The 23,515-nt window shown below is 31.5% G+C and overlaps 1 protein-coding gene across 1 annotated transcript; it reads right to left on the bottom strand.

Moving 5' to 3' along the window:
• Nucleotides 1-1,992: 1,992 nt before the first annotated feature.
• LOC118189179 (deubiquitinase DESI2-like) lies at nucleotides 1,993-23,435 on the bottom strand. The gene is made up of 5 exons (XM_035359738.2): nucleotides 23,148-23,435; nucleotides 10,538-10,610; nucleotides 8,546-8,639; nucleotides 7,303-7,444; nucleotides 1,993-2,312 (listed from the first exon to the last, which is right to left on the bottom strand). Exons 1-5 carry the CDS (start codon nucleotides 23,184-23,186, stop codon nucleotides 2,133-2,135), a joined length of 528 nt encoding a protein of 175 aa, XP_035215629.1. The 5' UTR covers nucleotides 23,187-23,435; the 3' UTR covers nucleotides 1,993-2,132.
• Nucleotides 23,436-23,515: the final 80 nt, after the last annotated feature.

The raw sequence follows: 23,515 nt of genomic DNA on the forward strand, positions 1-23,515 counted from the left end.
CCAATTCTACTTATTTTAATTTCAGAGCTTTGTGCTTTGATGTTAAAATTTTGAACTAATATAATTTTTTCAGAATTTTAAATCAAAACTTATCAAGCCTAAGTAACCTTCTTATTATATTTTGTTTTTCATTTAGAGAAAAGTGCCGAATACCCTTTCGTGATGGAATTTCAGCCAATCACATGACTTTTCAAAATTAAAAGATATTGACACAAATAAAATGTAACTGGTACGTATTGAAAATTATAAAAACCAATTTGATACTTGTGTATTATAGCAAATACCTTAGCAGAAGATGCTGAATTTTCAGAATGGTGCCAGACAATGGTAGCCATGCTCGTAGAATCCTTGTCATGCAATAACACCATTTTTATATGAGTTCATATTGTTGTATTTGAAATTCCAACGGTTTTTATAAACAAATCTTGATATTTTTTGCCTTAAACTCAATTTTAAAACATGCACTTATGGAATTTACCAGCAGTGGAAAAAACTGCAGTAAAATTTCTGCAAGAATGCAGTATTTTGAAGCAAAAATTGCTCATAGTACATTGATGAGAAGCATTCGGTAGACAGCCGGTATGTGATGACCAGTTTGTGATATTATCTGGTGTTTTTTAAAGCCCAAACATATTGCAATGTATACCAGGAGAACAGCAGGGGGGGGGAAGATTTCTTGAAAAGTATGAATTTTTTTATGTATTATTTAATCCTTATTTAATAGTTAAAATTTGTATTTTAAATTGATAAAGTGTGCTTTCTTTTGATATGTTTATAATGTTTGCCATCTTGCAATAAATGCCGATAGTTAGGGAATTTCTTTGTAGAAAAATTTTGCCAACTATCGACATTTATCACTGCACCCGATAAGTAACTTTTACCTTTTCAGCTGTTAAAAAATCACCAAATTGCACCAACACAGTTTTGTAATAAAAATGCCCATGCAGCCAGCTCATTCCCCTGGATTCGAACCCAGGTCTGAACTACGAGTGTTCCAACAATTTTACCACTCAGTCACTAGTGGGCAGAACGTTTAAGGAAGAACAAGAATAAACAAATCATTATTCCTGTCCTGATCAAGTTTATAATATAGACACAAAAGATAATTGTACAAAGGTGAATGAAGCTATTCCATGTATAGAATTGCCTCAGCAGTTAATACACAGTCGATCAATTTGACATGAATAATGGAACTGCACTGAAGATTGTGAAATGTCTGGAATATCACAAGGTGGGCACACAGTGAGTTACCATGATGTTGATGAAGGAAAGAAGTTGGCAGCATATGGCATGTTAGCTAGAACATTGGTTGATTCAACATTTATGAGTCATGGGTTTCATTCAGATATTGAAAGAAAAGTGATCATCTGTCAATGATTTGAAATCCAACCTTTAAAATTTTACACGGATGACATCTGTAGATTGATCCAACAATGAAACAATTGTTTATGACTTACGGAAAAAAAAAGTGCTGTAAGACATTCATCAAGGATGTCTATATATAGTGTAGTTAAATACAATTATTACTTTTGCACATTTTGACCAAAAACAGGTTTCATTTCATCAACATATACTACATTTTAAATTTATTATGCTTTTTATAAATTTTAAATTTAGAGTCTCATTGTCTTAATAACCCAGGCAACCACTATAGTCTAGCCCTTAACCCTTTGGCAGATTAAAGCAATTATTTTTTCCCAAATATGCGTAGCATCTGTCAGTCATAGGTTTGTAATGCAAGCTGTGTTCGCTTGGCATACATTGCGGTGCATAACTGGATTGTGAACTTAGCTCATTGGAAAATGGCTGTCAAAAGGCTAATCCTACATTATAATCTTAAACTTACTACAAGGTGGAGAAAAAAGTAATCTTTTTCATATTTTAGCTGATTCAATACACTACAGACACAAAAGTTTTATATCTAGAACTGGTTAGGTTATTATAGCATTTGTGAAAAGAGATTTAATAGGCAAATAAGTAACAAAGAAACTGTTGTATTAACAGCATATAAAATGATTTTTTATTTAACACAAAATTAGAACTCTACATAAATGGAGATGAAGCATTTGAAAGACACATACAATGAACACATCATAATCACAGAAAGTATCATGCTTGCAATATAGCTTCCTTTAAAGGCTTGATCTATGTGGAGTTGTCCCATTGGGATAATCCATGCTATCTCGCAGAGAAGCTTGTAGTGCAATTGGAGTCAACCATTCTTGAGGTAGACATCTTTGGAGGAAGGGTACACAGGAGCTAAAGTAAGCTAACCTATTAACCCATGATGGTATATCAGAGCCACAAAGTATCTATAAAGTGCAAAATTTTCATACGAAAAATTACTATAAAAATTTGAATTGATAATTAAAATTAATCATGACTTAATAAAGATAACTTCTTTTATTAAAATACACATTGTATTTCATAAAAAACAACATATCTGTCTCCAGACACAAAAAAAGACCCTAAAAAGCTTATTTTACCTGATTCTCATTTTTCAGAAATTTCAAAAGATTCTAATTCTTGTATGATGAGTATTTCTGCATAATTCCTTAATATTTAAACTTATTTTTTCAACTAGTGAAATAAATCATTCATATTCACAGCTACATTAAATGGGTATTTTACAAAAATTTCTTACTTTTGCATCGCTTGTTCTTTGAAAAAAACTACAAAACTATCATTTAAAAAAAAGTTGAAATAGTTCTCTTATTTGTTATGTCTAAAGTTGTCTTCAAAATCTGCTATTAGAATTTCCCTCCCACCCCAGGAAAAAATCTCACTTTTCAAAGAATCAAATTATATCTTTTACCTAATATTTCTGGTTACTGCATCTGTCTGGTGATCAGTAGATCTAGATTCAAGCCTTGAGTAATGCCAGAATGTATCCAATAGTCTCTATATGCAATGAAGGACTTTAAAATCCACCTGTCTGAAAGCCAACATTAATCAAATTAAATATCCATTCCTTTTGTAATTGATTCTCATTTAATTTAGATTTCTGTTTTTAAATTAATTTGTCATAGATTTTCCTCACGTTTAGATTCTTAGCGCTTTTATACTAATTTTTTTCGAGTTGGCAGTTAATTTCTTAATCCAGTGAGTTTTCCGTTCTGGGTGGTGGACTTATTTCAGATTCTGATTACTTAAGAAAGCTGTTTGTTCTTTCACTGCTAAATTTATTTGTGTCGTTATTTGGAAAAATGCAGTTGCTTTGATTTTTAAGTAATTTCTATTCCTTAATTCTTAGCCATATTATAATCAGGAGGATGAATTTTATTTCTTTCTCTGTTTGGGTTTCCCAATATATGGCGCGCAAGATGCAAGTTCTTTTGTTCGATTCGTTATCACCATAGAACTGAGTGTGTGTGTGTGGGGGGGGGAGACTGTTTTAAAAACAAAATTTGTAGAGCACTAAACTCATGAATATCAATATTAAGGTACATAATTCTGTGTCTACACAAGGTGGGCACACAGTACAATATATTAAAAAAAGTAAAATTGTAAAGTATTTTACAATATATTAAAAAAATTTTGAAGTCATAAAAAGTAGCATAAGAAAATGGTAGAGGTCACAAAAATTTCACAAAATCACATAATCTGGTAACACTGCATGAGAGAATGATAGAAGAAAAAGAAGGATGACCCTTGATTTCAGTCGCCACAGAGTTTGCAATCTAAACTGGAATGGGGCTAGGTAAAGTCATCCTGTCACCACTGGTCTGTCCATGAGAAGGATTAGATCTGTCTCCACGTCGACGCCACACACGTATGCGGCAACTGTCACTGAATAAACAGAAGCATGACTCATCTGAGAACACAACGTTTCGCCATTCTGTCATCCACATCACTCCAGTCCGCCACCATTCTAAACGTTGGTGTGTATGCTGTGGGGTCAATGGCAGTCTTCTTAACGGACAACGTGAGTGCAGGCCACATTCAACCAATCGATGCGAAATCGTTCTGGTCAACATGGGAACATCCAGGGTATCTTGCACATGCTGCAGAATCGCGGTACAAGTGATTTGCAGGACCACCACAGCTTGTCGGCGGATGCGTTGATCCACACGTGCTGACGTCACTCTGGCTGCACCTGCACCTCTTCTTCTTCCCACATTTCCTTGTTCCAACCATGTTCGCCATAGCCAATGCACCGTGCTCGTATCCATGTGGGTATCAGCTGCGATTTGACGTAAGGACCAACACACCCTTCTCAGTCTGATCACCATACCCCTCATAAAATCGTCTATCTGCTGGAAGTGCCTTCATTGACGGCAGCCTGGCATTCTCTCCTATTACACGTATCCTCTGGGACGAAAAACCAACTTTCTTCGATAATTCATCTGGCAGAAACAATGACACGAATATTGCCCATTCTGCATGTTCCTTCCCTTATATCTTATTTCATGTGCGTCGGAGAGCTGCGCATTTCACATCATTTGCATAACTCAGTGACGTGCGTTTACTCTAAAATTTGCATAAATTTCTGACCACTCCTTCCTGGTGTTGCATTTTCAATGTCGAGCAGTGTATATATATACACACACATACATATATATACACACACATATTTTTACATAAACTGTTTTAATGCAAAGAACATATACAGTACAAAGTCTGTAAACCGGACGTCCATAATCCGGACCTCAAAGCAACAAACTTTATGTGCATGCATAAACGCATAATGCATTTAATGTATAACGGACGGTATAAGCTAGGCTAAAATTATCTAAGGCATTTCAGTTAATGTTGCAGATTATGCTGTTCCTTAATCTTCTAATTGGATCCGGCTTATTACTTTTTGCAGACTGTTAGAACAATTTTATAAAAATTAAGCTTGAACTTTCGATTATGTCAAAAAGAGTTTCCAATTCTGGAGCTGGCAAAGGATCTACAAAGCGAAAGCATGTTTCGATGTCCATTAAACAAAAAGGGGAATTACTACAAAAATGGATAAAGGCCTATCTGTCTCAAAATTATGTGAGAAGTATGCCATTGGAAAGTCCACTATATATCACACAAGAAAAAGAAACTTTTTGAATTTTTTGTGGAAGCATCTTAAACAACTTACATTGAAAGAAATGTTTAATAAAGTAAACAAATAAATATTAAGCTTTTTTTTTTTTGGTAAATTTTGATACTCTTGAGACCATAATTTTTCTTTATTTCCTAAATTACGATTTCATATTTTTAATTGTATTATTTCTGCATGCCATCTTACCAGATTTAAATTGATGATCTATAATCCGGAAAAACCCCTAATCCGGAATCGGCGAAGTCCCGAAGAGTCCGGATTATGGACTTTGTACTGTATATGTAATATTTTAAGTGCACAGTCATGAAGCCGGTACTTTAATTTCTGGCATTCGAAGACAGTGATGGCTGAGAGTGAAGGCTTGATGAAGCAGCTAACAAACCTAAATTGAAGAATCAACATTTTTATTTTTACACATATCAATCTCTTTGGCAGACAAATTTACATTTCAATCATATTTGAATATAGTAAGTTTGAATATAGTATAGTTGAGGGATACTACATCATTTCAGGCAGGAAAGCATAAGCAGCGCAGAGTTGTTTGTATAGCAGAAATCAGGAAGAAAAGGAACCTAGTTCCTCACGAAGCAGAATTTATACTACATAGGTGCATATGTGAATCTAAGGTATGATTGGTTAGTTCTACTTTTAGTTACCTTTTTCAAGCAGAGTTATGTAATTTGGAAAGATCTCAAATTTGGGAGAACAGATGAATTTATGGGGGAAAACACCAAATCTAGAATAGTTAATTTTGAAGTTGCCAATTATTTCTTAACATAGCTATAGTATTTTATTATATCTTGCATATCCCCCCTTTCAAGGAGAAAAAGGCATAACTACAGAGAAGCCTTTTTAAAGAAAAAGCGTTAAAGCAGTAGCGAATGAAGAAAAGCGTAAATTATAAAATTTTGATCAACATAATTAATTAAAGAACTATAAAGCATAAATTTTGAATACCAATACATGTAAGATATAAGGAAATACGATAGCTATTTTAAAAATAATCGGCGATTTCAAAATTAATGGTTCTAGATTTGGTGCTCTCCCCCTATATTCATCTGTTCTCCCAAATTTGAGAGCCTTCTATGTTATGTAGCAACCTAAGATTAACCAATAATAGCTTGTCTCTACATTAACCTGTGTATATAAGAAATTATCATAATTGTTATGATTAAAGAGTATACTGTATATTGTCTATGAAGAATTATTCTAGAGTGCCTGAAATAAAGATGATTAATTGGCTGAACTGGGTTTCGTATCAACTTCTTCCTCACGACTCTCAGCATTTAAAGTACCTGGATTCCTCCTACGTATTTAAATCATTACATATAGAGTACAAAGTCCGTAATCCTGACGTCCATTATCCGCAATGATCTATAATCTGGACCTCAAAGCCACAAACTTATGCATGCGTGTTTGATGCAAGCGTCCGCTACGCATGCGCGTAAAGCCAGTAAAGCATTTACCCATGCGCGCTTCTGATAGTGAAGAAAGTAACAGAGAACGTTATTGAAAACTAAAAAATGTCGATTGACAAGTATAAAGTGACAAGCAAGTTTAGTCGGTATTCTCGACCAGCAACTACAGGTCTTGAACAGTGGAACTTTGTAACTGAACAAGAAATTATGTCTGTTTATGGAATTAAAGGGAAAGTATTAGCACAAAAAACGAAGCAACTTAAACTACTTACATTGATAGAAATGTTTACTAAAGTAAACAAATAAATATTTAGCTTTTTTTATACCCTTTAGATCTTAATTGCTCTTTATTTCATAAATTACGGTTTCATATTTTTAATTGTACAATTTCTCTATGCCATCTTACTAGATTTAAATTGATGATCTATAATTTGGAAAAACCCCTAATCCGGAATCACCAAAGTCCCAATGAGTCCGGATTACCGACTTTGTACTGTATTATATATAATACTATAAAATACATTGCAATGAAAATGAGAAACATATCAAATATACGACTACAATAAAACAAATCAGAACTCTTGTACTTTACTCTGGTTGTATTGGAAAATAAACTGTATAAAACACATTGTTATCCGCTTAAAATTTATAGAATAAATCTGGTAGAATGAGTAAAAGATTTTAGCTTGCAGTGAAATAATCTGCATGATGTTTTTATACAAAATATCAAAAATAAAAATACAAAACTTAATATAACATTATGTTAAACTTAGCAAACATACTTTCACCATTTATATAAAAAGATGATTTCACGTATTATATATATATTTTTACAACTTTGTGTACCTGTGTTAAGCTCCCAGAAAAGTTATTGCAGTTTTTGCTCATTAAGTGGTAGCTTTCTCCTTTAAAATCTTTCCCTAGTTCTTCAATAATAGCCCTTACTTCAGACTCCGTAAAATCAGTATAGCCCATCATAATTGATTCCCTAAAATTACAAGAACAGAAATTCATACATATTTATTGGAAATATAAATTATGGAATGCATGTTTAATATGCAAAATAACTCATAGCTGGTAAGAAATAAAACTGGTGATCTACAAACAACTTTACATGCTTTATGGAGGAGATATTGTTAATTATTTCTATGAAAAAATCAATGAGGTTATGGCTGCAGTAGTTACTCCTTCATTTTTTCCTCAATTCTTTTTTAGGGGGCGGGGACCGGGGCAGAATGACTACTAATTCTTCCATTTACAACAGCTCCAATTATTATTTTTTTTAACAATGATAAGAACTGCAACTGGTGATGAAATTATTATTAGAATTATTCATCTCTAATTCTTATTTTTATTATAAAAATAATACAATGAGTTTAAAAGAATATTTTTTAATTGGAAGCACACAAGCAACATACGGCCCTCAAAATCTTCTGCAGCCTACTGAAAAGTTTTTAAAATGTACTATTCTTATTTCACAACTGCAGACTTCCAAATGCATTATTATTTTCATACTTTTCCTGATAATGTACAAAAACTCTTATTGAAAAAGCACAGACCTATAGTACAAGTGAAGAATTTGATAGCTGAAAATTTACTTTAAGAAGCTGGCTACTGTGTGATTATGGTCATAATATTTTCCATAAAGTTTAAGGGTATGTTGTTCTATCTCCAAAACTGTTGACAAATAATTTGAAATAGATATTACCTAGTCTTGAATTAACCCATATTTATTTATCAACAATGCATTTTTGAATACTTGATAAACAAAACACTCACAGGATATTCATAATTCAAAACATATATTTTAAACTTGCCTTCATATGTACAGAACTGCCTCGACTGATACCTTTTTTTTTTTTTTTTTTTTTTTTTTTTTTTTTTTTTTTATCTTTAACATACAGCACTTGAGTTAGAACTTTTTGATAGCCCCTTATAGTTAAGTCTAGATATTTAAACAGAGTGAATAAATATGAAAAGATGCATAATTTCCTAAGATATAAGTTAACATCATTCAAGAAGACTATGAAAACATTTAAATAGAAGCTAAATATTTATAAATTCATATCTACATCAAGCACTAACATACTTGAATCTGAAATGATCTCCTAAATCTGCAGCATCTCTTGGAAGAATTTCAAAAATTCCAGAAGTATTGAAAGGGTGTCCTCCATAAGCAAATTCTAAAAAAACAAATCAAGATACATACAAATTTTATAACTGCCAAATCAATGTGCTCTTAAAACTAAGAAAATAAAAGACCAGCAGAAAAAGGGAATTTTACATACATATAATAGAGATAAGATTAAATATTTAAAGTATTTAATCATTATGCAGTGTAAAGAATATTATTTAGTTCTGTATTTATATTAGATTGCATAGTTAATAGATCATATATTTTATACTGGAGGGGAAGAAAAAGAATAATATAAAGATTTTACTTCATCCCTTCAATCTTTAAAATTTATATTACTTTCATCAATATATAAGTGAACCCTCCATTAATGAAAAGTAATAGGACCAAAACTTTTGCCCATTATTAGTGAGCATCTGCTAAATGGCACTGGTCTCTTCCTTCAAAGATTGGGAATTCAAAAATTTAGTTTTACCAGTGACTGTGAACAATTAAAACTTGGAAAGAGCAGGAGACATGTAATTACCCTCTAGCACTGTTCAAAATTGGCTGTAGAGAACTTCACATCTCCCAAGGAAGTTACAGTCTCTAGTAATTACTACTGTACTTTCATCACATGTATCTTTTCAGTAATGTTGTAGGTTCCAGGTTCCTTTTAGTAGACAATAACACTGCATTCCTTGTATAGTGATTGTCAATGGGCTGTTGTAGAGTGCAGATACATGGATTGGTCCACATGGCCTAAATCCACTTGAATATATGTGGGACCTTCTCGGTAGAGCCTTGGCAGCATGCCACCACCAATGAATCCACAGCGGTGATTTGCACTACAAAAAGATGTGATTGGTGCCGTAATGTCTCATGAAATCTATTAATTTCATATCAGGCAGGAATAGATCAATTAAATATTGTAGTGCAGCCAAAAGTGATCACAAATTCTCCTGAAGACTGCATTTACTTGCCTGTCACCTGTCACATTGATGTTTCTGTGATAAGAGCCCATTTTTAAATAAAGGTCCTTTGCATTCCATTCTTAGACATCATTAGTCATCCGGCTGACAGTCTTACAGCTAGATAATGCAGTATGCTTTGTACCACTGCTGGGTAATGTTACATGTGAAAATGTATCCTATGCTTAATTTTAACATCTCTGTATATATACTCACTATTAAAATATAAGCTTCAGAGGATTTAATCGCAAGCAGGATTGGCTATTTACATCATAACTTAACAGACACAAGTATCTTAAATAACAGTAACTTTTGTGTAAGTTTTTCTAAAGAGATGAATCTTATATTTATCATGAGAACAACATTAAAAATCTCAAATAGCTGGGTTATTTTTATCCATTCAAATAGTAGTGGTTTAACATACATAGGATTAGCAGAATTAAAGGCATTATTAAATAAACTAAAATCAATTAAAAGCTACTGTTAAGATACAGAAACAATGAAAACAACATATTTTAGTCCAAAATTTAATTTATTAATAAAAGAACATTCTGTACATGATTCATAATTAATACATACATGCAAGTATTCCAATGATTAAAATGCGGGAAACATTTTACAGTTATATATCACTATATATACCACAACGTTATTTTGATATTTAATTCTCATAGTATACAACACTGCAAAAAGATTAAAAGAAATCATTCAGCATTTTATAGGTGTTTTGATTAAACTGGACAATTTGAATTATGAATACATACACATACTTTTTTTTGTATTTTCCACATATTTATTATTATTATTATTATTATTGCTGCTACTTTGTGAAAATTTATCTAAAAATTTAAGTTGTAAAACATTAGTAAACTGCAAAAAGTATGAAAAAGATTTTATTAATGACATTTAAAGAATAAAAATTAATAAATTACTTTAAATTAAATACATTAGATATAAGATTAAAATTCAAAGAAATAAATTTTACATTTCAATTTACCTGATTCATAAACTTGTACACCTGAATGAAAAACTCCAATTCCAAATGGAGATGTATAACTATTTATCCAATACTAGGAGGAAAAAAGCATTGAAAGTATTAAATATTGAACTAAATGTACATACGAAAAGTTACCAAATCAGATCACCACACAAAAACTACCACAGTGCAAAATATTATTAATATTAAGGATGCAAAAGATAATCAAGATTCATATACATTTCTGCACATTGAAATTAAGTACATTTAAGGGCTTTTAAGGACCATTAATGAAAAAAATTGAGGACCTATCAGAAAATATTATTCATTTGCTGATACGTTCTTATCAGAAAATGTTATCGCTATTCAGTTAAAAATATTATGCCTGAACTTCTGCAATATGATCCTAAGAATAAATTAGACCTGTAAGTAGGAAGCATTATTGGTAAACATAATTTAATAAATCTAATTATAAAACAAATTTGAGAATAAAATCAACTTAAAATTTATCAAGTAGCATTAAATATTTTATACTTATAGTAGATGGATATATTTGAAAGAAGATTAGTGACATTTTATTTATGTTTTACTAACAGCTTTATGTTGATTTTTTCTTTTATGTCTCATTTTGTCACATACTTGCTCAAAGGTTTAGTAAATAGGTAGATTTTATGTCAAACAGTATAGGTTTAAAATGAAAAGTAAAATCATACTCAGCATGATTTGTAACAGAAGCCTGGCCGTTGCCACTGCTGGTACTTGCCTAGAGAGAGACCTGCTGATCAGAACAAACCAGAAAGCCTGATGCAGGCACAGCTTGCAGGTTTTTAAAGTTAGTTGTGCTCTGTCTGCCTAATGCAGTTAGTGTCATAGCTTTGTGTACAGTTTCTGGGGTTGTAATCTTGTTAACATATTTAAAGGTTCTAGTAAGCCACTCAAGTACCAGAGGTGATAAGTTGTTTTGTTTTAGGTCTCACTAGATGGAAAGAATAAGTTTTACATTTTTGTACGGTATCTTGTAACCATGGTAAGGATTAATGAAAGGCAATAATTCACTTTAATATGGAGAGATAACTTTTAAGGGTGACCAGTTAGTAACAAAAAATTAAGTATTTAGGTAGTCTTAGTTATTATAGATTTACATGGCCACTATTAAATTTTATTAATTTTTAAAAAAGCACGGTACTCTTCTGTTATCAGGAACAGATTCAGAAATGTGTGTGTATATGCATATATTTATAAAAGTAGACACTTAAATCTATTAACTATGATTCTTTTTTTCTTTTAAGTATGTATGTGTGCACACACACATATATACTCATATACATGCATAAAGACATGCTTACATATATACATTTCTGAAACCAGTCCTGATAACATAAGAGTACCAAAAGCACTATTAAAATCACAGTTTAAAATACTTTTAATTTATGACATTGATTCTTAAACCATATTAGGATAATTACACATTAAACGTCACAAAATATTTATTATATTTAACAACAACACTCAACAAAATATTTACATGGCATTTTAATTTGATGTCTTCCCAAACATTTTGGCTAATTTATATCCATTTCCTTCTTTTTAAACAGCTTTTCTAACAGTTAGAAATTTGTTTCAATGCAGAAACCAGTGCAATGCAGAAACCAGTGTTCCTGCTAGTTTCTGCATGCTTCATTTCCTAACCTATCAATCTCTCAACATGAGGTTTCACTTGATCTGGTAAAAGTTAAATAGTCCAAAATTCCTGAGAGATGTGAAGCAAATCATTGCTACATCTGAAAGTAATTACAAAATCAGATAAAGGTTTAAATAAACTTCTTTTTATTTAAAAAGAATTTAGAACATAAAGGCATATTCTTATGCTAGCAAAATCAACTACAGCTTGTGGTGATGTAATTAAACATAAACAATTAAATTCAAACTAAAAATGAAGACTAGTAGTTTAAAGACTATACAATTTAATTTTACTATAAGCTCGTTCAGTAACTCTATTGTCGTAACAAACTCAAAGACGAATAATTACAAATTATCAGAGCTGGCAGGAACCAATGCAGCATGCAAGCGATGGCCAGAAACACATCATCTTACATTCCAAAAACCTCAGTTTAAAAACTATCCAAATGTTTTGCATTCTGGTGAGGAAAAAGAAAGCAGAAGTTATAGTAAAGCCTGAAATTATAAACTGGTTAATTTACATAATAAATAACTACACATATTTTTGAAGAATAGTTTTTCTCTTTATGTATTCAGTTTCTTTCTTCAATACATTTCCTTTCCATTTTGGATTTAATTAAAGATTTCTGCTATTCTAAAAAACTAAATGCATTTGGAATGTATAAAAAAAGCTGCTAATTTTATTTCTTTAGTAATAAGAATATTCAGAATAAATATGAAATGACTGGTTACAGAGACAGTGTGGCAGAATTTTTTTTAATTTAATGACATGTCAAGTTACAAAAATCTAGACATTTATTTATTATTATTCCACCTGCTTCACCTCTCAATGGGCATTACAGGTCAGTCATGTTATCCTGATTGTTGCACCAGCAACCTTTATTTGGTTGTTTATCTTTTCAGCCTTATTATTAATAAAAAGATTTAACATTAGTGTATTACTTTTGTTGGGTGCTCCAACTTGCAATGTTTTGTGTATGTTAGTACGAGATTAGCAAAAAGGGTTAGTTAGTTTAGAGATATTTACATGTTAAGACACAATAACACGCCGAATAAATACTAATTCAGAAGTCAAACAACAAAAATCAGCGTTATATTTTCAAAATTTTCACAGGACTAGTTTAGATGGTTTTACCGAACCACCATCCTCAGCTGCAAAACTGCAAATGAACAAGATAGGAAATAATGATTAGATAAGATAAGAAAGCATGGACAAGAATAAGCAAGTAGCGCCATCTGTTGGTGAAACCAGAACTAAAACATAATTTCTTTAAAGGCCTTCGGTTTCCCCAACAGATGGCGCCACTTGCTTATTTTTGTCCAGACTTTCTTATCTTATCTAATCATTATTTCCTCAGTTTTGCAGCTGAGGATGGTGGTTCGGTAAAACCATCAAAACTAGTCCTGTGAAAATTTTAAAAATATAATGCTGATTTTTGTTGTTTGACTTCTGAATTAATATTTACATATATACATGAATGAAGGCTTGCTGCCTTCGTCAGGTACCTAGACCTGGTTATCTGTTATGATTATGTTTATCTTAGAATAGACATACTTTATGATGGTTCTGATGCCTCATTGTCTGTAGTAATCCTGAAGAAGGTCTTTGAGGCTATGTGATCCCTGGAGCTGAGGAAGGGAGGCTCTGATGGGAGAAGTGAGTGGACAGTTGTAGATGTAATGTGAGACATCTGCTGAACAAGCTGAGGAACCGCAGGCGCATTTGACGTTTTGATGGCAAAACCTGCCGAGATACGCCTAAAATCTTCCGTTATTTGTGAATTGACTGTTGTAGATAGAAGTCTGTTTTGAGCCTCTTGGTGGAAACCATGGGAAAGACTGAATAGGTGTGTCGACCGGTGTCCGAGTCGCCCCAGTGAGCTGCCAAATGGACATGAAGGTGCAGAAGATCTTGTGTTTGCCAGTGACTATGGACAGTGAGATATCCGAGTTGATGGAAGTGTGATTTGTAGCTTCTTTAGCTAAAGAGTCGACCCTTTTGTTATGTTGGATACCTTGATGACTACATACCTAGCATAGAGACACTTGTCTGGAAGAAGACAGGGTAATAAGCATTTCTTTTAATCAGAAGATGTGGAAGGTTTGCATGCTGTTCTTGCTTAAGGCCTGTAGGACGCTTATGCTGTTAACGTAGAGGTTGATGGATGGAAAATTGGTGTTGCCCGCCCAGACAGTTGCCTTCTTTAAAGCGAAGGACTCAGCCTGGAAAACTGAGGTGTGGTCGCTAAGTCTGAATCGTGCTAAGGGAATTTCTGTATTGTTAAGGAAAGCAACATAGGCTGCACCTACTTGCTCTGAAACTTTAGAGCTATCAGAAAAGACTTCTAAGTCCTGTCCTTTTAGTAGATGTTTAAGTCATTTTAGATCTTTTGTGAGAGTTGGGTGGATGGGAGTATAGTTGCATTGTGGTTCTAAGGAGCACTGGTCTATGAATGGGGGTCCTTAAAATGAACTACCCTGTAAGTGCCACATTCAATCTCTGCTTTGAGGTCTAAAGGGAGAACCCATGCTAGGATTTGAAGAGCTACTGTAGATGTGGTAGTGAAACACTTAGTGATCTTGAGAAGGGTGATGCGTTGAATTTGGAGTAGCTTCTGATGAACCCTTACTGCGCAGTCATCCAAATGGGGAGCTGTAAAGGATCATCCTTTCAATGCCCCACAGATAGAGTTCTTTCAAAAGTTTCCCTTTCAGGTTCCATTTATTTGTGACAATGCGATTTAAGCTATTAATAAGATTGCAGGTTCATTTCGTATCAAAAATCTAGACATGGCAAAACTTTTAGAATTTAAAACAGGCATCAATAGCAGAATTTAGGAAGGCATTATATAACAGAATTTAGGATTCACATAGATTGCATCAAGTGGGAAAATGCCTAGTGCATATGACACATTGAGACATATAAGATGAATCTTTTAAATTGTCAGATTTCAATTTCTTTATAAACAGGAATAATAATAAACAGAAACTTTCTACAAATGCCTGTCCATCTGATAAGATTAGAAGCATTTTTGACATTTTCCATGCTTGTGTCTAGTGAAAAGTTGAGAAAACAAATGAAAGATAAACATGTTAAAAAAAAAAAAAAAAAAAAAAAAAAGACTTCTAGTATCAGAAATAAAACATTTAAATATTATGTTTTCATTGTTCTTCCAAAAATTCTCCAAAAAGTAAAAAATTCATCACAAACTTTCTGTAAAATAAATCCATTACATGTTAATACCACGAAGACGTTTTTCTGAAATTTTCTAAAGTTGTGGGTTTATAAATCTTGCCTTCAAATCCTTCTAAACTCTCTAATGTCTAAAATCCTAAAGTAAAAATTACCCCTACCAACTCTGTAATCCCAAAAAGCCAGAAATACTTAAAAAAAAAAAAAAAAAAAAAGGAAAAGACTGTAAAATTAAATTTATAAAAAACCGATGCATATTCTAAAAATTATGGGACAAACTCTTACCATGAAAAAAATTAAAAAGAAGACATTTTTAATTAATTACATAGCTATTTTGCTTTCACTAAGAATTGTTTCATAAACTGTGCTTTGTAGCATTTACTACCTCGCTTATTTTTCAGATTCAAAATATTGTATAATAAGTGGCCAATGGAGAGTAATATCATTTTATAATATGACAAGGGAAAAATAAAAATGCTTTCTTTTAATGTTATTTTTCAAATATAATTTCAATATATTACCATTATTTTAATAAAATTTGTCAATGTTATAATGTTTAAAAAAACATTGAAAAATTCCCCGATCTTTGAATTAAAAATTTTCTATAGAAACTGATCTTAAAATCATCAAAATGTTGATAAGTCGTCAAATTTAGAATGGTCTAATAAAAGAATTCACATCTCCAAAAGCGAAAAGTTGTTTAAGAGCTCTTCATTAGAAAAAATGAAATAATTTCGAAATGCTCATATTTCACTTCTTGACCAGAAACTTGGGTATTCCACCATTTGTATTAGAAATAGGAACAAATTATAACCCATGAACCCATTCAACCACATTTTGTCAGTGAATCGCTAAAAATTTTCCTCCAAAATGCTAATTCACACTCAAAATGGCAGCCATAAAAAACAGGCAGAAATTTCAGGTGATTAAAATTAAGGACGCTCTACCAGTTTTGGCTGCAATTAAGGATTTTTAAAGACCAAAAATCGATTCCAAGAAACTTAAGGATTCTTAAGCACAGTGCAAATCCTGGGTAATGGATAGCAAATATCTGGCTCAATTTTATGCTGAATATTTGACTATCTGATTACTGGATGCACAGTTTATTTCAATCAAATTTTATGTAAAATAGTAATTTCAATCAAATTTTATGTAAAATAGTAAACTTACAAAATAAATTATAAGTGTTGTAAATACTCTGATCCTAACACAATAAAAGACACATTAAAAATAAATAAGCATTTTGCTATGATTAAATTGAATAGACATTTTTCGGTAACAACTATAATGAACCCTCTCATGGTGACAATCTCTGAAAATTTTTCTTTAATTTTGCTAATTTAAAACACCTGGTATAATGGATGATCATTTAAAACAGGATTTACTGTATTTTCAATCCAATCTTGGTGCCAAGTGTTGTTAATTTGATTTAGCTTCTTTATTTGCAGTAACTAATTTTATAAACATGTATTTAGTGGATATGTTTTTCATCTAATCACAGTTTTCTTTTACTGGATTTTATGTGATGAAATGGATTTTTATGACCTGAAATTTGCCAAGAGAAGAAGTAAGCAGCTTTCTACTTCTTCAAGAAAAACCTTCATAAAGAAAGATAATATTCAAATAACCATCCTATGAAATTAAACTGTGACTCAAAAGAGCCATCACTCATGCCAGGAAGAAACAGGTGTCCAAATGTTTTCTCCATTCCCTTTGCTACTGTCATATGATTAATTTACTTATGTACTGGATTAGCCCATATTTTTTTTTTTTTTTTTTTTTATTTTTAATTTAGGTTTCCACAAAAATAAATGGGAATTTGGTACTTTTCCGTTTTGCCGGCGCAAGCAATAAAGTCGCCAATAATGGTACAACCGATGCCAAACGGAATGTTCTCGCTGGTAACCTTTTACACCTCATTTTCAAAACAAGTCGCAGCTTTTTCTTATCAGATTGATTGTTTCTTTCAATACTGGCCATATCATTACATAGAATTTTTATCAGATAGTTCAGTTTTATGTCTAAGGCAATTTTCGGTAATTAAGTCAATTAGGATGCAATCACAGCGTTTACCCGAAGCCGAAAATATAGAAAAGGTAATGTCAAGGGTTAAATTCATCAATTCTAATGAGAATGCATTAGCGAAGTAAAGCACTGCAGTTTTACATAATTTCTGAGTAAGTTATTCGTACGAAATTGAAATATTTCTTGCATTCCAAATTAAGATTTAACATGAAATTAATGTAGATAATTACTGAGAGCATTAGATTTTTGTAGAGTAGTTTACGTGACATGAGATCGCTTGGGGTCACGTGATATGAACCGGCGAATCAGGATGTTGAACCATGAAAGCATAGTAAATTCTTAAATTAATGTCTTTTTACAAATTTGTTGTCTTTATTTATTGGCTTTTTATAAAATTTTAAGCGATATTAAAATGTTTATGCCTTCTTTTTTAAAAATAATTCTTAGAACTAACATTTTTTAAATATTTTTTATGTGTATACTGTATGTTGTCGCCAATAAAGTCTGCTTGGCGAGATTTGCGCCGGCGAAACGGAAAAGTACCGGGAATTTAACTACAAATCAATCAATAATGTATTCTCTGTTGGTCTTTATAACTTCTTCCTAATGTTCAACAAGCTATTTAATGTCTCAGTGGTAGAAATCAGTCTCTGAACAACTTGAAACAATTTTCAGCTGTCCTAAGATACAATGCTTCTTTGACATACACTTCACAAATTAAATGCAAAAAGCAAAAGGTATCAAAAATGTTCTTTTTTATCTACTTGACACTTTGCTTTAGTGACATGAAAAGAACAAAAAGTATATCAGCATAAAAAAAAAAAAAAAACTAAACACACTATTTTGTAAAGCATATAATTCTCTAACAAATAACATAAAACACACTGCCAAAACAATTTATTTTTTATGTAAAATTTTCACCTAAAAAAAAACTGCCAAAACAATTTATTTTTTATGTAAAATTTTCACCTAAAAAAAAAATGCCTGGACTCATGGGTTAACCAATATTTATGTATTAGCACCAATCTTATAGAAGCTGCCAAACTCTGGCAACCATGCGTATAACAGTTCTTCAGGTAATCATATCTACAAGTTTTGAACAACCAATATTACCATTTCTGTATGTGCAGCTTTTTCTGTAATAGAAGTTATAAAAGCAAATCACAATATTTTTGGTCTTAACTGAATTTTTAAACATGCACATGGCTGCAAATGAAGAAAGTGAGGTAAACTTTTTTCAGAAATATAATATTTTTCCATAACGATGTGAATGATCAGATCTGCGTCTGATGACACTGTGTTTTGGAAAACAACTTTCTTGGAAATGCAATTTGTAAAAGCGTATTCAACATGTAGGTATTCAAACAAGAAACTGGTTCAAGAATAGTTCTCTACCTTGCAATAAAATAGTCAGATATTATATATATATAATATTATATAATATAATATACCGCTTATAATATTATATAATATAATATATATTATATAATATTATATACCGCTGAAGTAAAAAATTAACCAATCATAAATTCTGCTTCGAAAGTTAGAAATGCTTGACTGATAAACTGAGATAGTGACAGACTGGAATAATTATATTCAAGAGATTGGCATTCTTGGTCTTTGAAGAAGTCAAAAAAAGATTGCTGGAAACAATCAAATCACTAAAACAGATAAAAGTCTATTTACGAAGTAAAAGCAGAATGCTGGACGTGTTTCTTTCTGAAATGGATTCTGGGAAGAATCCTCTAGAAAATGAAACTTTTTTAGTTACAGTTCCTTACAGAAATGCAGCTGCATCAATACAGAAAATAAACGGAAACATCAACGAAGTATCATCTATTCTCTTTGATAGTCCAGATATAAAACTCAAGAACTGGCAGAAGCTGAATTGATGCACAGAATGGTTAATAAATTTGTTGATCCCTGTACTGGTGTACATATGCAAAACATAGAAAGAATGTGGTGACCTGCAAAATGGCGCAACAAGAAGGACCCAGACATAACCTGAAATCGTATTTAGCAGAATTTATATGATGTCCAGAACAGGCCTCTAAAGGAAACAATTGTTTTGAATCTATTCTTAACATAAGTATTAAGAAATCTGCAGCAGAACAAAGCAACAAAAACCTATTTGTAAGTAGTTTTATTAACCATTTTTCTAAAACTATGTCCCTTATAACATGCATGTGTGAAATATATTTTTGCAATTTTAAGTTATCAACCAAAAAATTGCCAAACTATGCCAAGGTAATTGCACTAATACATAAGTGCTAAAGAAAGAGAGGTACTTTTCCCTTTTGCCGGCGCAAGTGATAAAGTCGCCAAAAATGATACAACCAATGCCAAACGGAATATCCTCGCTAGGAACCTATTACACCTCATTTTTAAAAACAAGTCACAGCTATTTCTTATCAGATTGATTGTTTCTTTCAATGCTGGCATACAATTACACAGCATTTTTAACAGATAGTTCAATTTTATGCCCTAAGACCATTCAAGGTAATAAAGTCAATTAGGATGCAATCACACTGCTCACCTAAAGGCAAAAATACCGAAAAGGCAAAGTCAAGGGTTAAATTCATCAGTTCTAATGGGAATGCACTAGCTAAGTAAAGCACTGCGTTTTACATAATTTCTGAATAAGCTGTTACTACGAATTGAAATAATTCTTGCATTTAAACTTGCATTCCAAATTAAGATTTAATTTGAAATTTATGTAGATAATTACTGAGAGAATTAGATTTTTAGAGTGTAGTTTACGTGAGATGGAATCACGTGATATGAAACGGCGAATCAGGATGTTTTACCATGAAAGCATAATAAATTCTTAAATTAATGTCTTTTTGCAAATTTATCGTCTTTTTACAAAACTTATTACTTTTCCGTTTCGCCGGCGCAAATCTCGCCAAGCAGACTTTATTGGCGACAACATACAGTATACACATAAAAAACACTAACAAATGTTAGTTCTAAGAATTTTGTATTTTGAAGGCATAAGCATTTTAATATTGTTTAAAATTTTGTGAAAAGCCATTAAATAAAGACAATAAATTTGTAAAAAGACATTAATTTAAGAATTTACTATGGTTTCACAGTTCAACATCCTGATTGGCCGGTTCATATCACGTGATTCCAAGTGATCTCATCTCACGTAAACTACACTACAAAAATCTAATTTTCTCAATAATTATCTACATTAATTTCAAGTTAAATCTTAATTTGGAATACAAGTTTAAATGCAAGAATTATTTCAATTCATAGGAATAGCTTACTCAGAAATTATGTAGAATCGCAGTGCTTTACTTTGCTAGTGCATTCTCATTAGAACTGATGACCCTTGACTTTGCCTTTCCTATATTTTTACCTTCAGGTGAGTGGTGTGATTGCATCCTAACTGATTTAATTCCTGCGAATGGCCTTACGGCATACAATTGAACTATCTGGTAAAAATTTTATGTAATTGTATGCCAGTATTGAAAGAAACAATCAATCTTATAATAAATGGCTACGACTTGTTTTGAAAATGAGGCATAAAAGGTTACCAACGTGGTGGCATCAGTTGTACCATTACTGGTAACTTTACCAACTGCGTCGGCAAAACGGAAAAGCACCCAAAATTTTACACAATATTAAAATGTTTATGCCTTTAAAATAAAAATTTCTTACAACTCACATCTGTTAACATTTTTTATGTGTGTATTGTGTGTTGTTGCCAATAAAGACTGCTTGGCAAGATTTGTGCCGGCGAAACGGAAAAGTACCGAAAGATAGTATTTTAATAACCATCCCATAAAACTAAAATGACTCAAAAGTGAAATGACCTATGCTCATGCCAGGAAGAAACATGCCCTAATACATAGTTTGCTGAATCCTGCATTCCTTTTGTTACTGCTATATGATTAATTTACTGATGGTTATCAAAAGTGAACGGCTGTCAAGTTTCACAAATTATAGCTTCCAATGATTCAACATAATGCTGATTTGAATAAATACATGAGAAGTATGTGCCAATTCTTTGCTATCTCATCCAAAAGTTAAAATCAGTAGATGCAACAAAACAGTAAAAGCTGATGATAGCTTATTTCACACACAGAAATAATGTATGCCACTTTCCCTCTCCCCAAATTTATTTTTTTACGTGGATTGTCCTGAAGAACATTTCCTTGTTGCTGTTCCCAATTTTTTTACTCAAATATTAATGGCATAATAGAGCAAAAAGCCAGAGTAGATAAAAATCTCCCAATTTGTGAGCAGCCAGATATGAACATTTCACAGTAAATTATTTTGTTGATCTAAACTATGGATGTTGTACTATCTACAGAACACTTATGGAATGCAAAATAGCACTGCCTGTCAATATTTAAAATCTTATTTCATCAAATCACATGATGTCTCATGTATTCCAAAATAGAAATGTTCTCTATTATGTTATAAACTATTTTAATTTTATGGCAGTTTTTTTAGTAAAGTTTACTATTTATTAATTTTTTATTTTAATTTTGGATATTTTATTTAGTTGTATGAGATGCAATATATAAGTACCTTTTTTCTGCTTCTTGTTTTTTAGGCATAGGAAAAGAAGCCAACATGTTTCTGAACTAAAAATGCATGGCATGGCTTTAACAGATTATTCTCACTGATGAAAAAAAGAAATTCCTGGTCAAAATTATTTTAGAATAGAAGCTCATCGTTACCAGAATTAAAATCCCAAAGTAATAAAATAATTTACGGATATTATGATAAAACTAGCCATAAATCCTCAGGGAATTGTTTTACAGAAGTAGTCTATAAACACACAAGATGTGCAACCAAATCCCCAATTCATTTTTATTCAGTATTAAAATACATACTTGATTCTGCCAATTACAAAACAAGAAATATGATTATACAGTTGGTGGGTAATGAATACAGGTAATTATTCTAAAGTATACAAAATGGTTAAGTATATTTCTTCCCTAGCTAGCAGTTTATATACCGAGAGGCTATTTTCAAAAACAGGTGCTTTTTATGAAACATGGTGTAATAAAATTTTGCTTAGGTTAGTGCTTGAAGTGCGTGGCTACTCTTCACATTTATTGTTAAATTTTCTATTTGGTTATTCTTTTGCTAATAAAATAAGTCAGTCATGAAATATGAAAAACTTTGCGGTTTCAAGTTCATTAATCAGTAGAATTTATAAAATTTTATCTTACTTCATTTTACACATGTGGAAGGAACGGGGATTTTACATATAAGATGCAAGATGTAACTTGCCGTTTTAAATATCATCTTTCATCTCTACCTACATTGTTCCTGCTCCTGTGTTCGAAAAGCCACACACAGATTATCTTGTGATAAAAATAAATATAAAATACTAATTCAATTATCAAATGTATCTGAAAAAATATATTACAATATTTAATTTAAAGTTACACATTACGCTAAAAAAAGCGGTTGGATTATATGCTTCCTTTTTCAACAAATATATGTGGCTGCAAAATTTATTAATTAAATTAAAAGCGTTTAATACTTATACTGCATATATTCATTACCAACATTTTGGAGGGAAAAAAACATTGACTACAGCTAATATGAAGCAATTAAGTGCATTTAAGAGATAAATTTCAAAATTTGATTAAAAAAATTTAATTTTTGTTTTATTGAAAATTTAGAAAAAACAGTATTTTTCATACTTAACTTTTGACATGCTTTTAAATCCTCAATTAAATATTCTTGAGAATTACACAGACTTACCATGTCATATATATTTAATATTACAGGTTCCTGGGCCATACTTCTCTTATTGTTTACAAATCGATGTTTCCCTCAATTAGGAAAAATAAATTCATTGTAAATTAGTTTTGCTACAGAATCATATTTTCAAGCAAGAAATTCGATTAACAAATTATAGAACTTGAGTGAAGTTTTAGCACTGCTATTACAAATAAAGCCATAAGATTAAATTATATGAAAAACTATAAAAAATCAAGAAAGGGTATTTAAAATTAACTACACAATGATTCAATACAAGTGCCTGACATCAATTGACGCTGTTGCCATACTGATCCATTTAAAATGAAATTTAGGTTTTAATCTATTTCAAGATAATATAAGTAAAAGAA

The sequence above is a fragment of the Stegodyphus dumicola genome, chromosome 4 (genome assembly GCF_044657685.1).
Source record: "Stegodyphus dumicola isolate Sdum_Otavi_A_Nest chromosome 4, ASM4465768v1".
Lineage (NCBI taxonomy): Eukaryota > Metazoa > Arthropoda > Arachnida > Araneae > Eresidae > Stegodyphus > Stegodyphus dumicola.

What these genes read in the sequence shown, in the direction of transcription:
- LOC118189179 (XM_035359738.2), bottom strand. Translation starts at nt 23,186, where the DNA reads ATGGCCCAGGAACCTGTAATATTAAATATATATGACATG. An exon ending in TATTAAATATATATGACATG is followed by an intron (nt 10,611 to 23,147) that starts GTAAGTCTGTGT and finishes TTTTCCTCCTAG; the next exon opens with TATTGGATAAATAGTTATAC. An exon ending in TGTACAAGTTTATGAATCAG is followed by an intron (nt 8,640 to 10,537) that starts GTAAATTGAAAT and finishes TTGTTTTTTTAG; the next exon opens with AATTTGCTTATGGAGGACAC.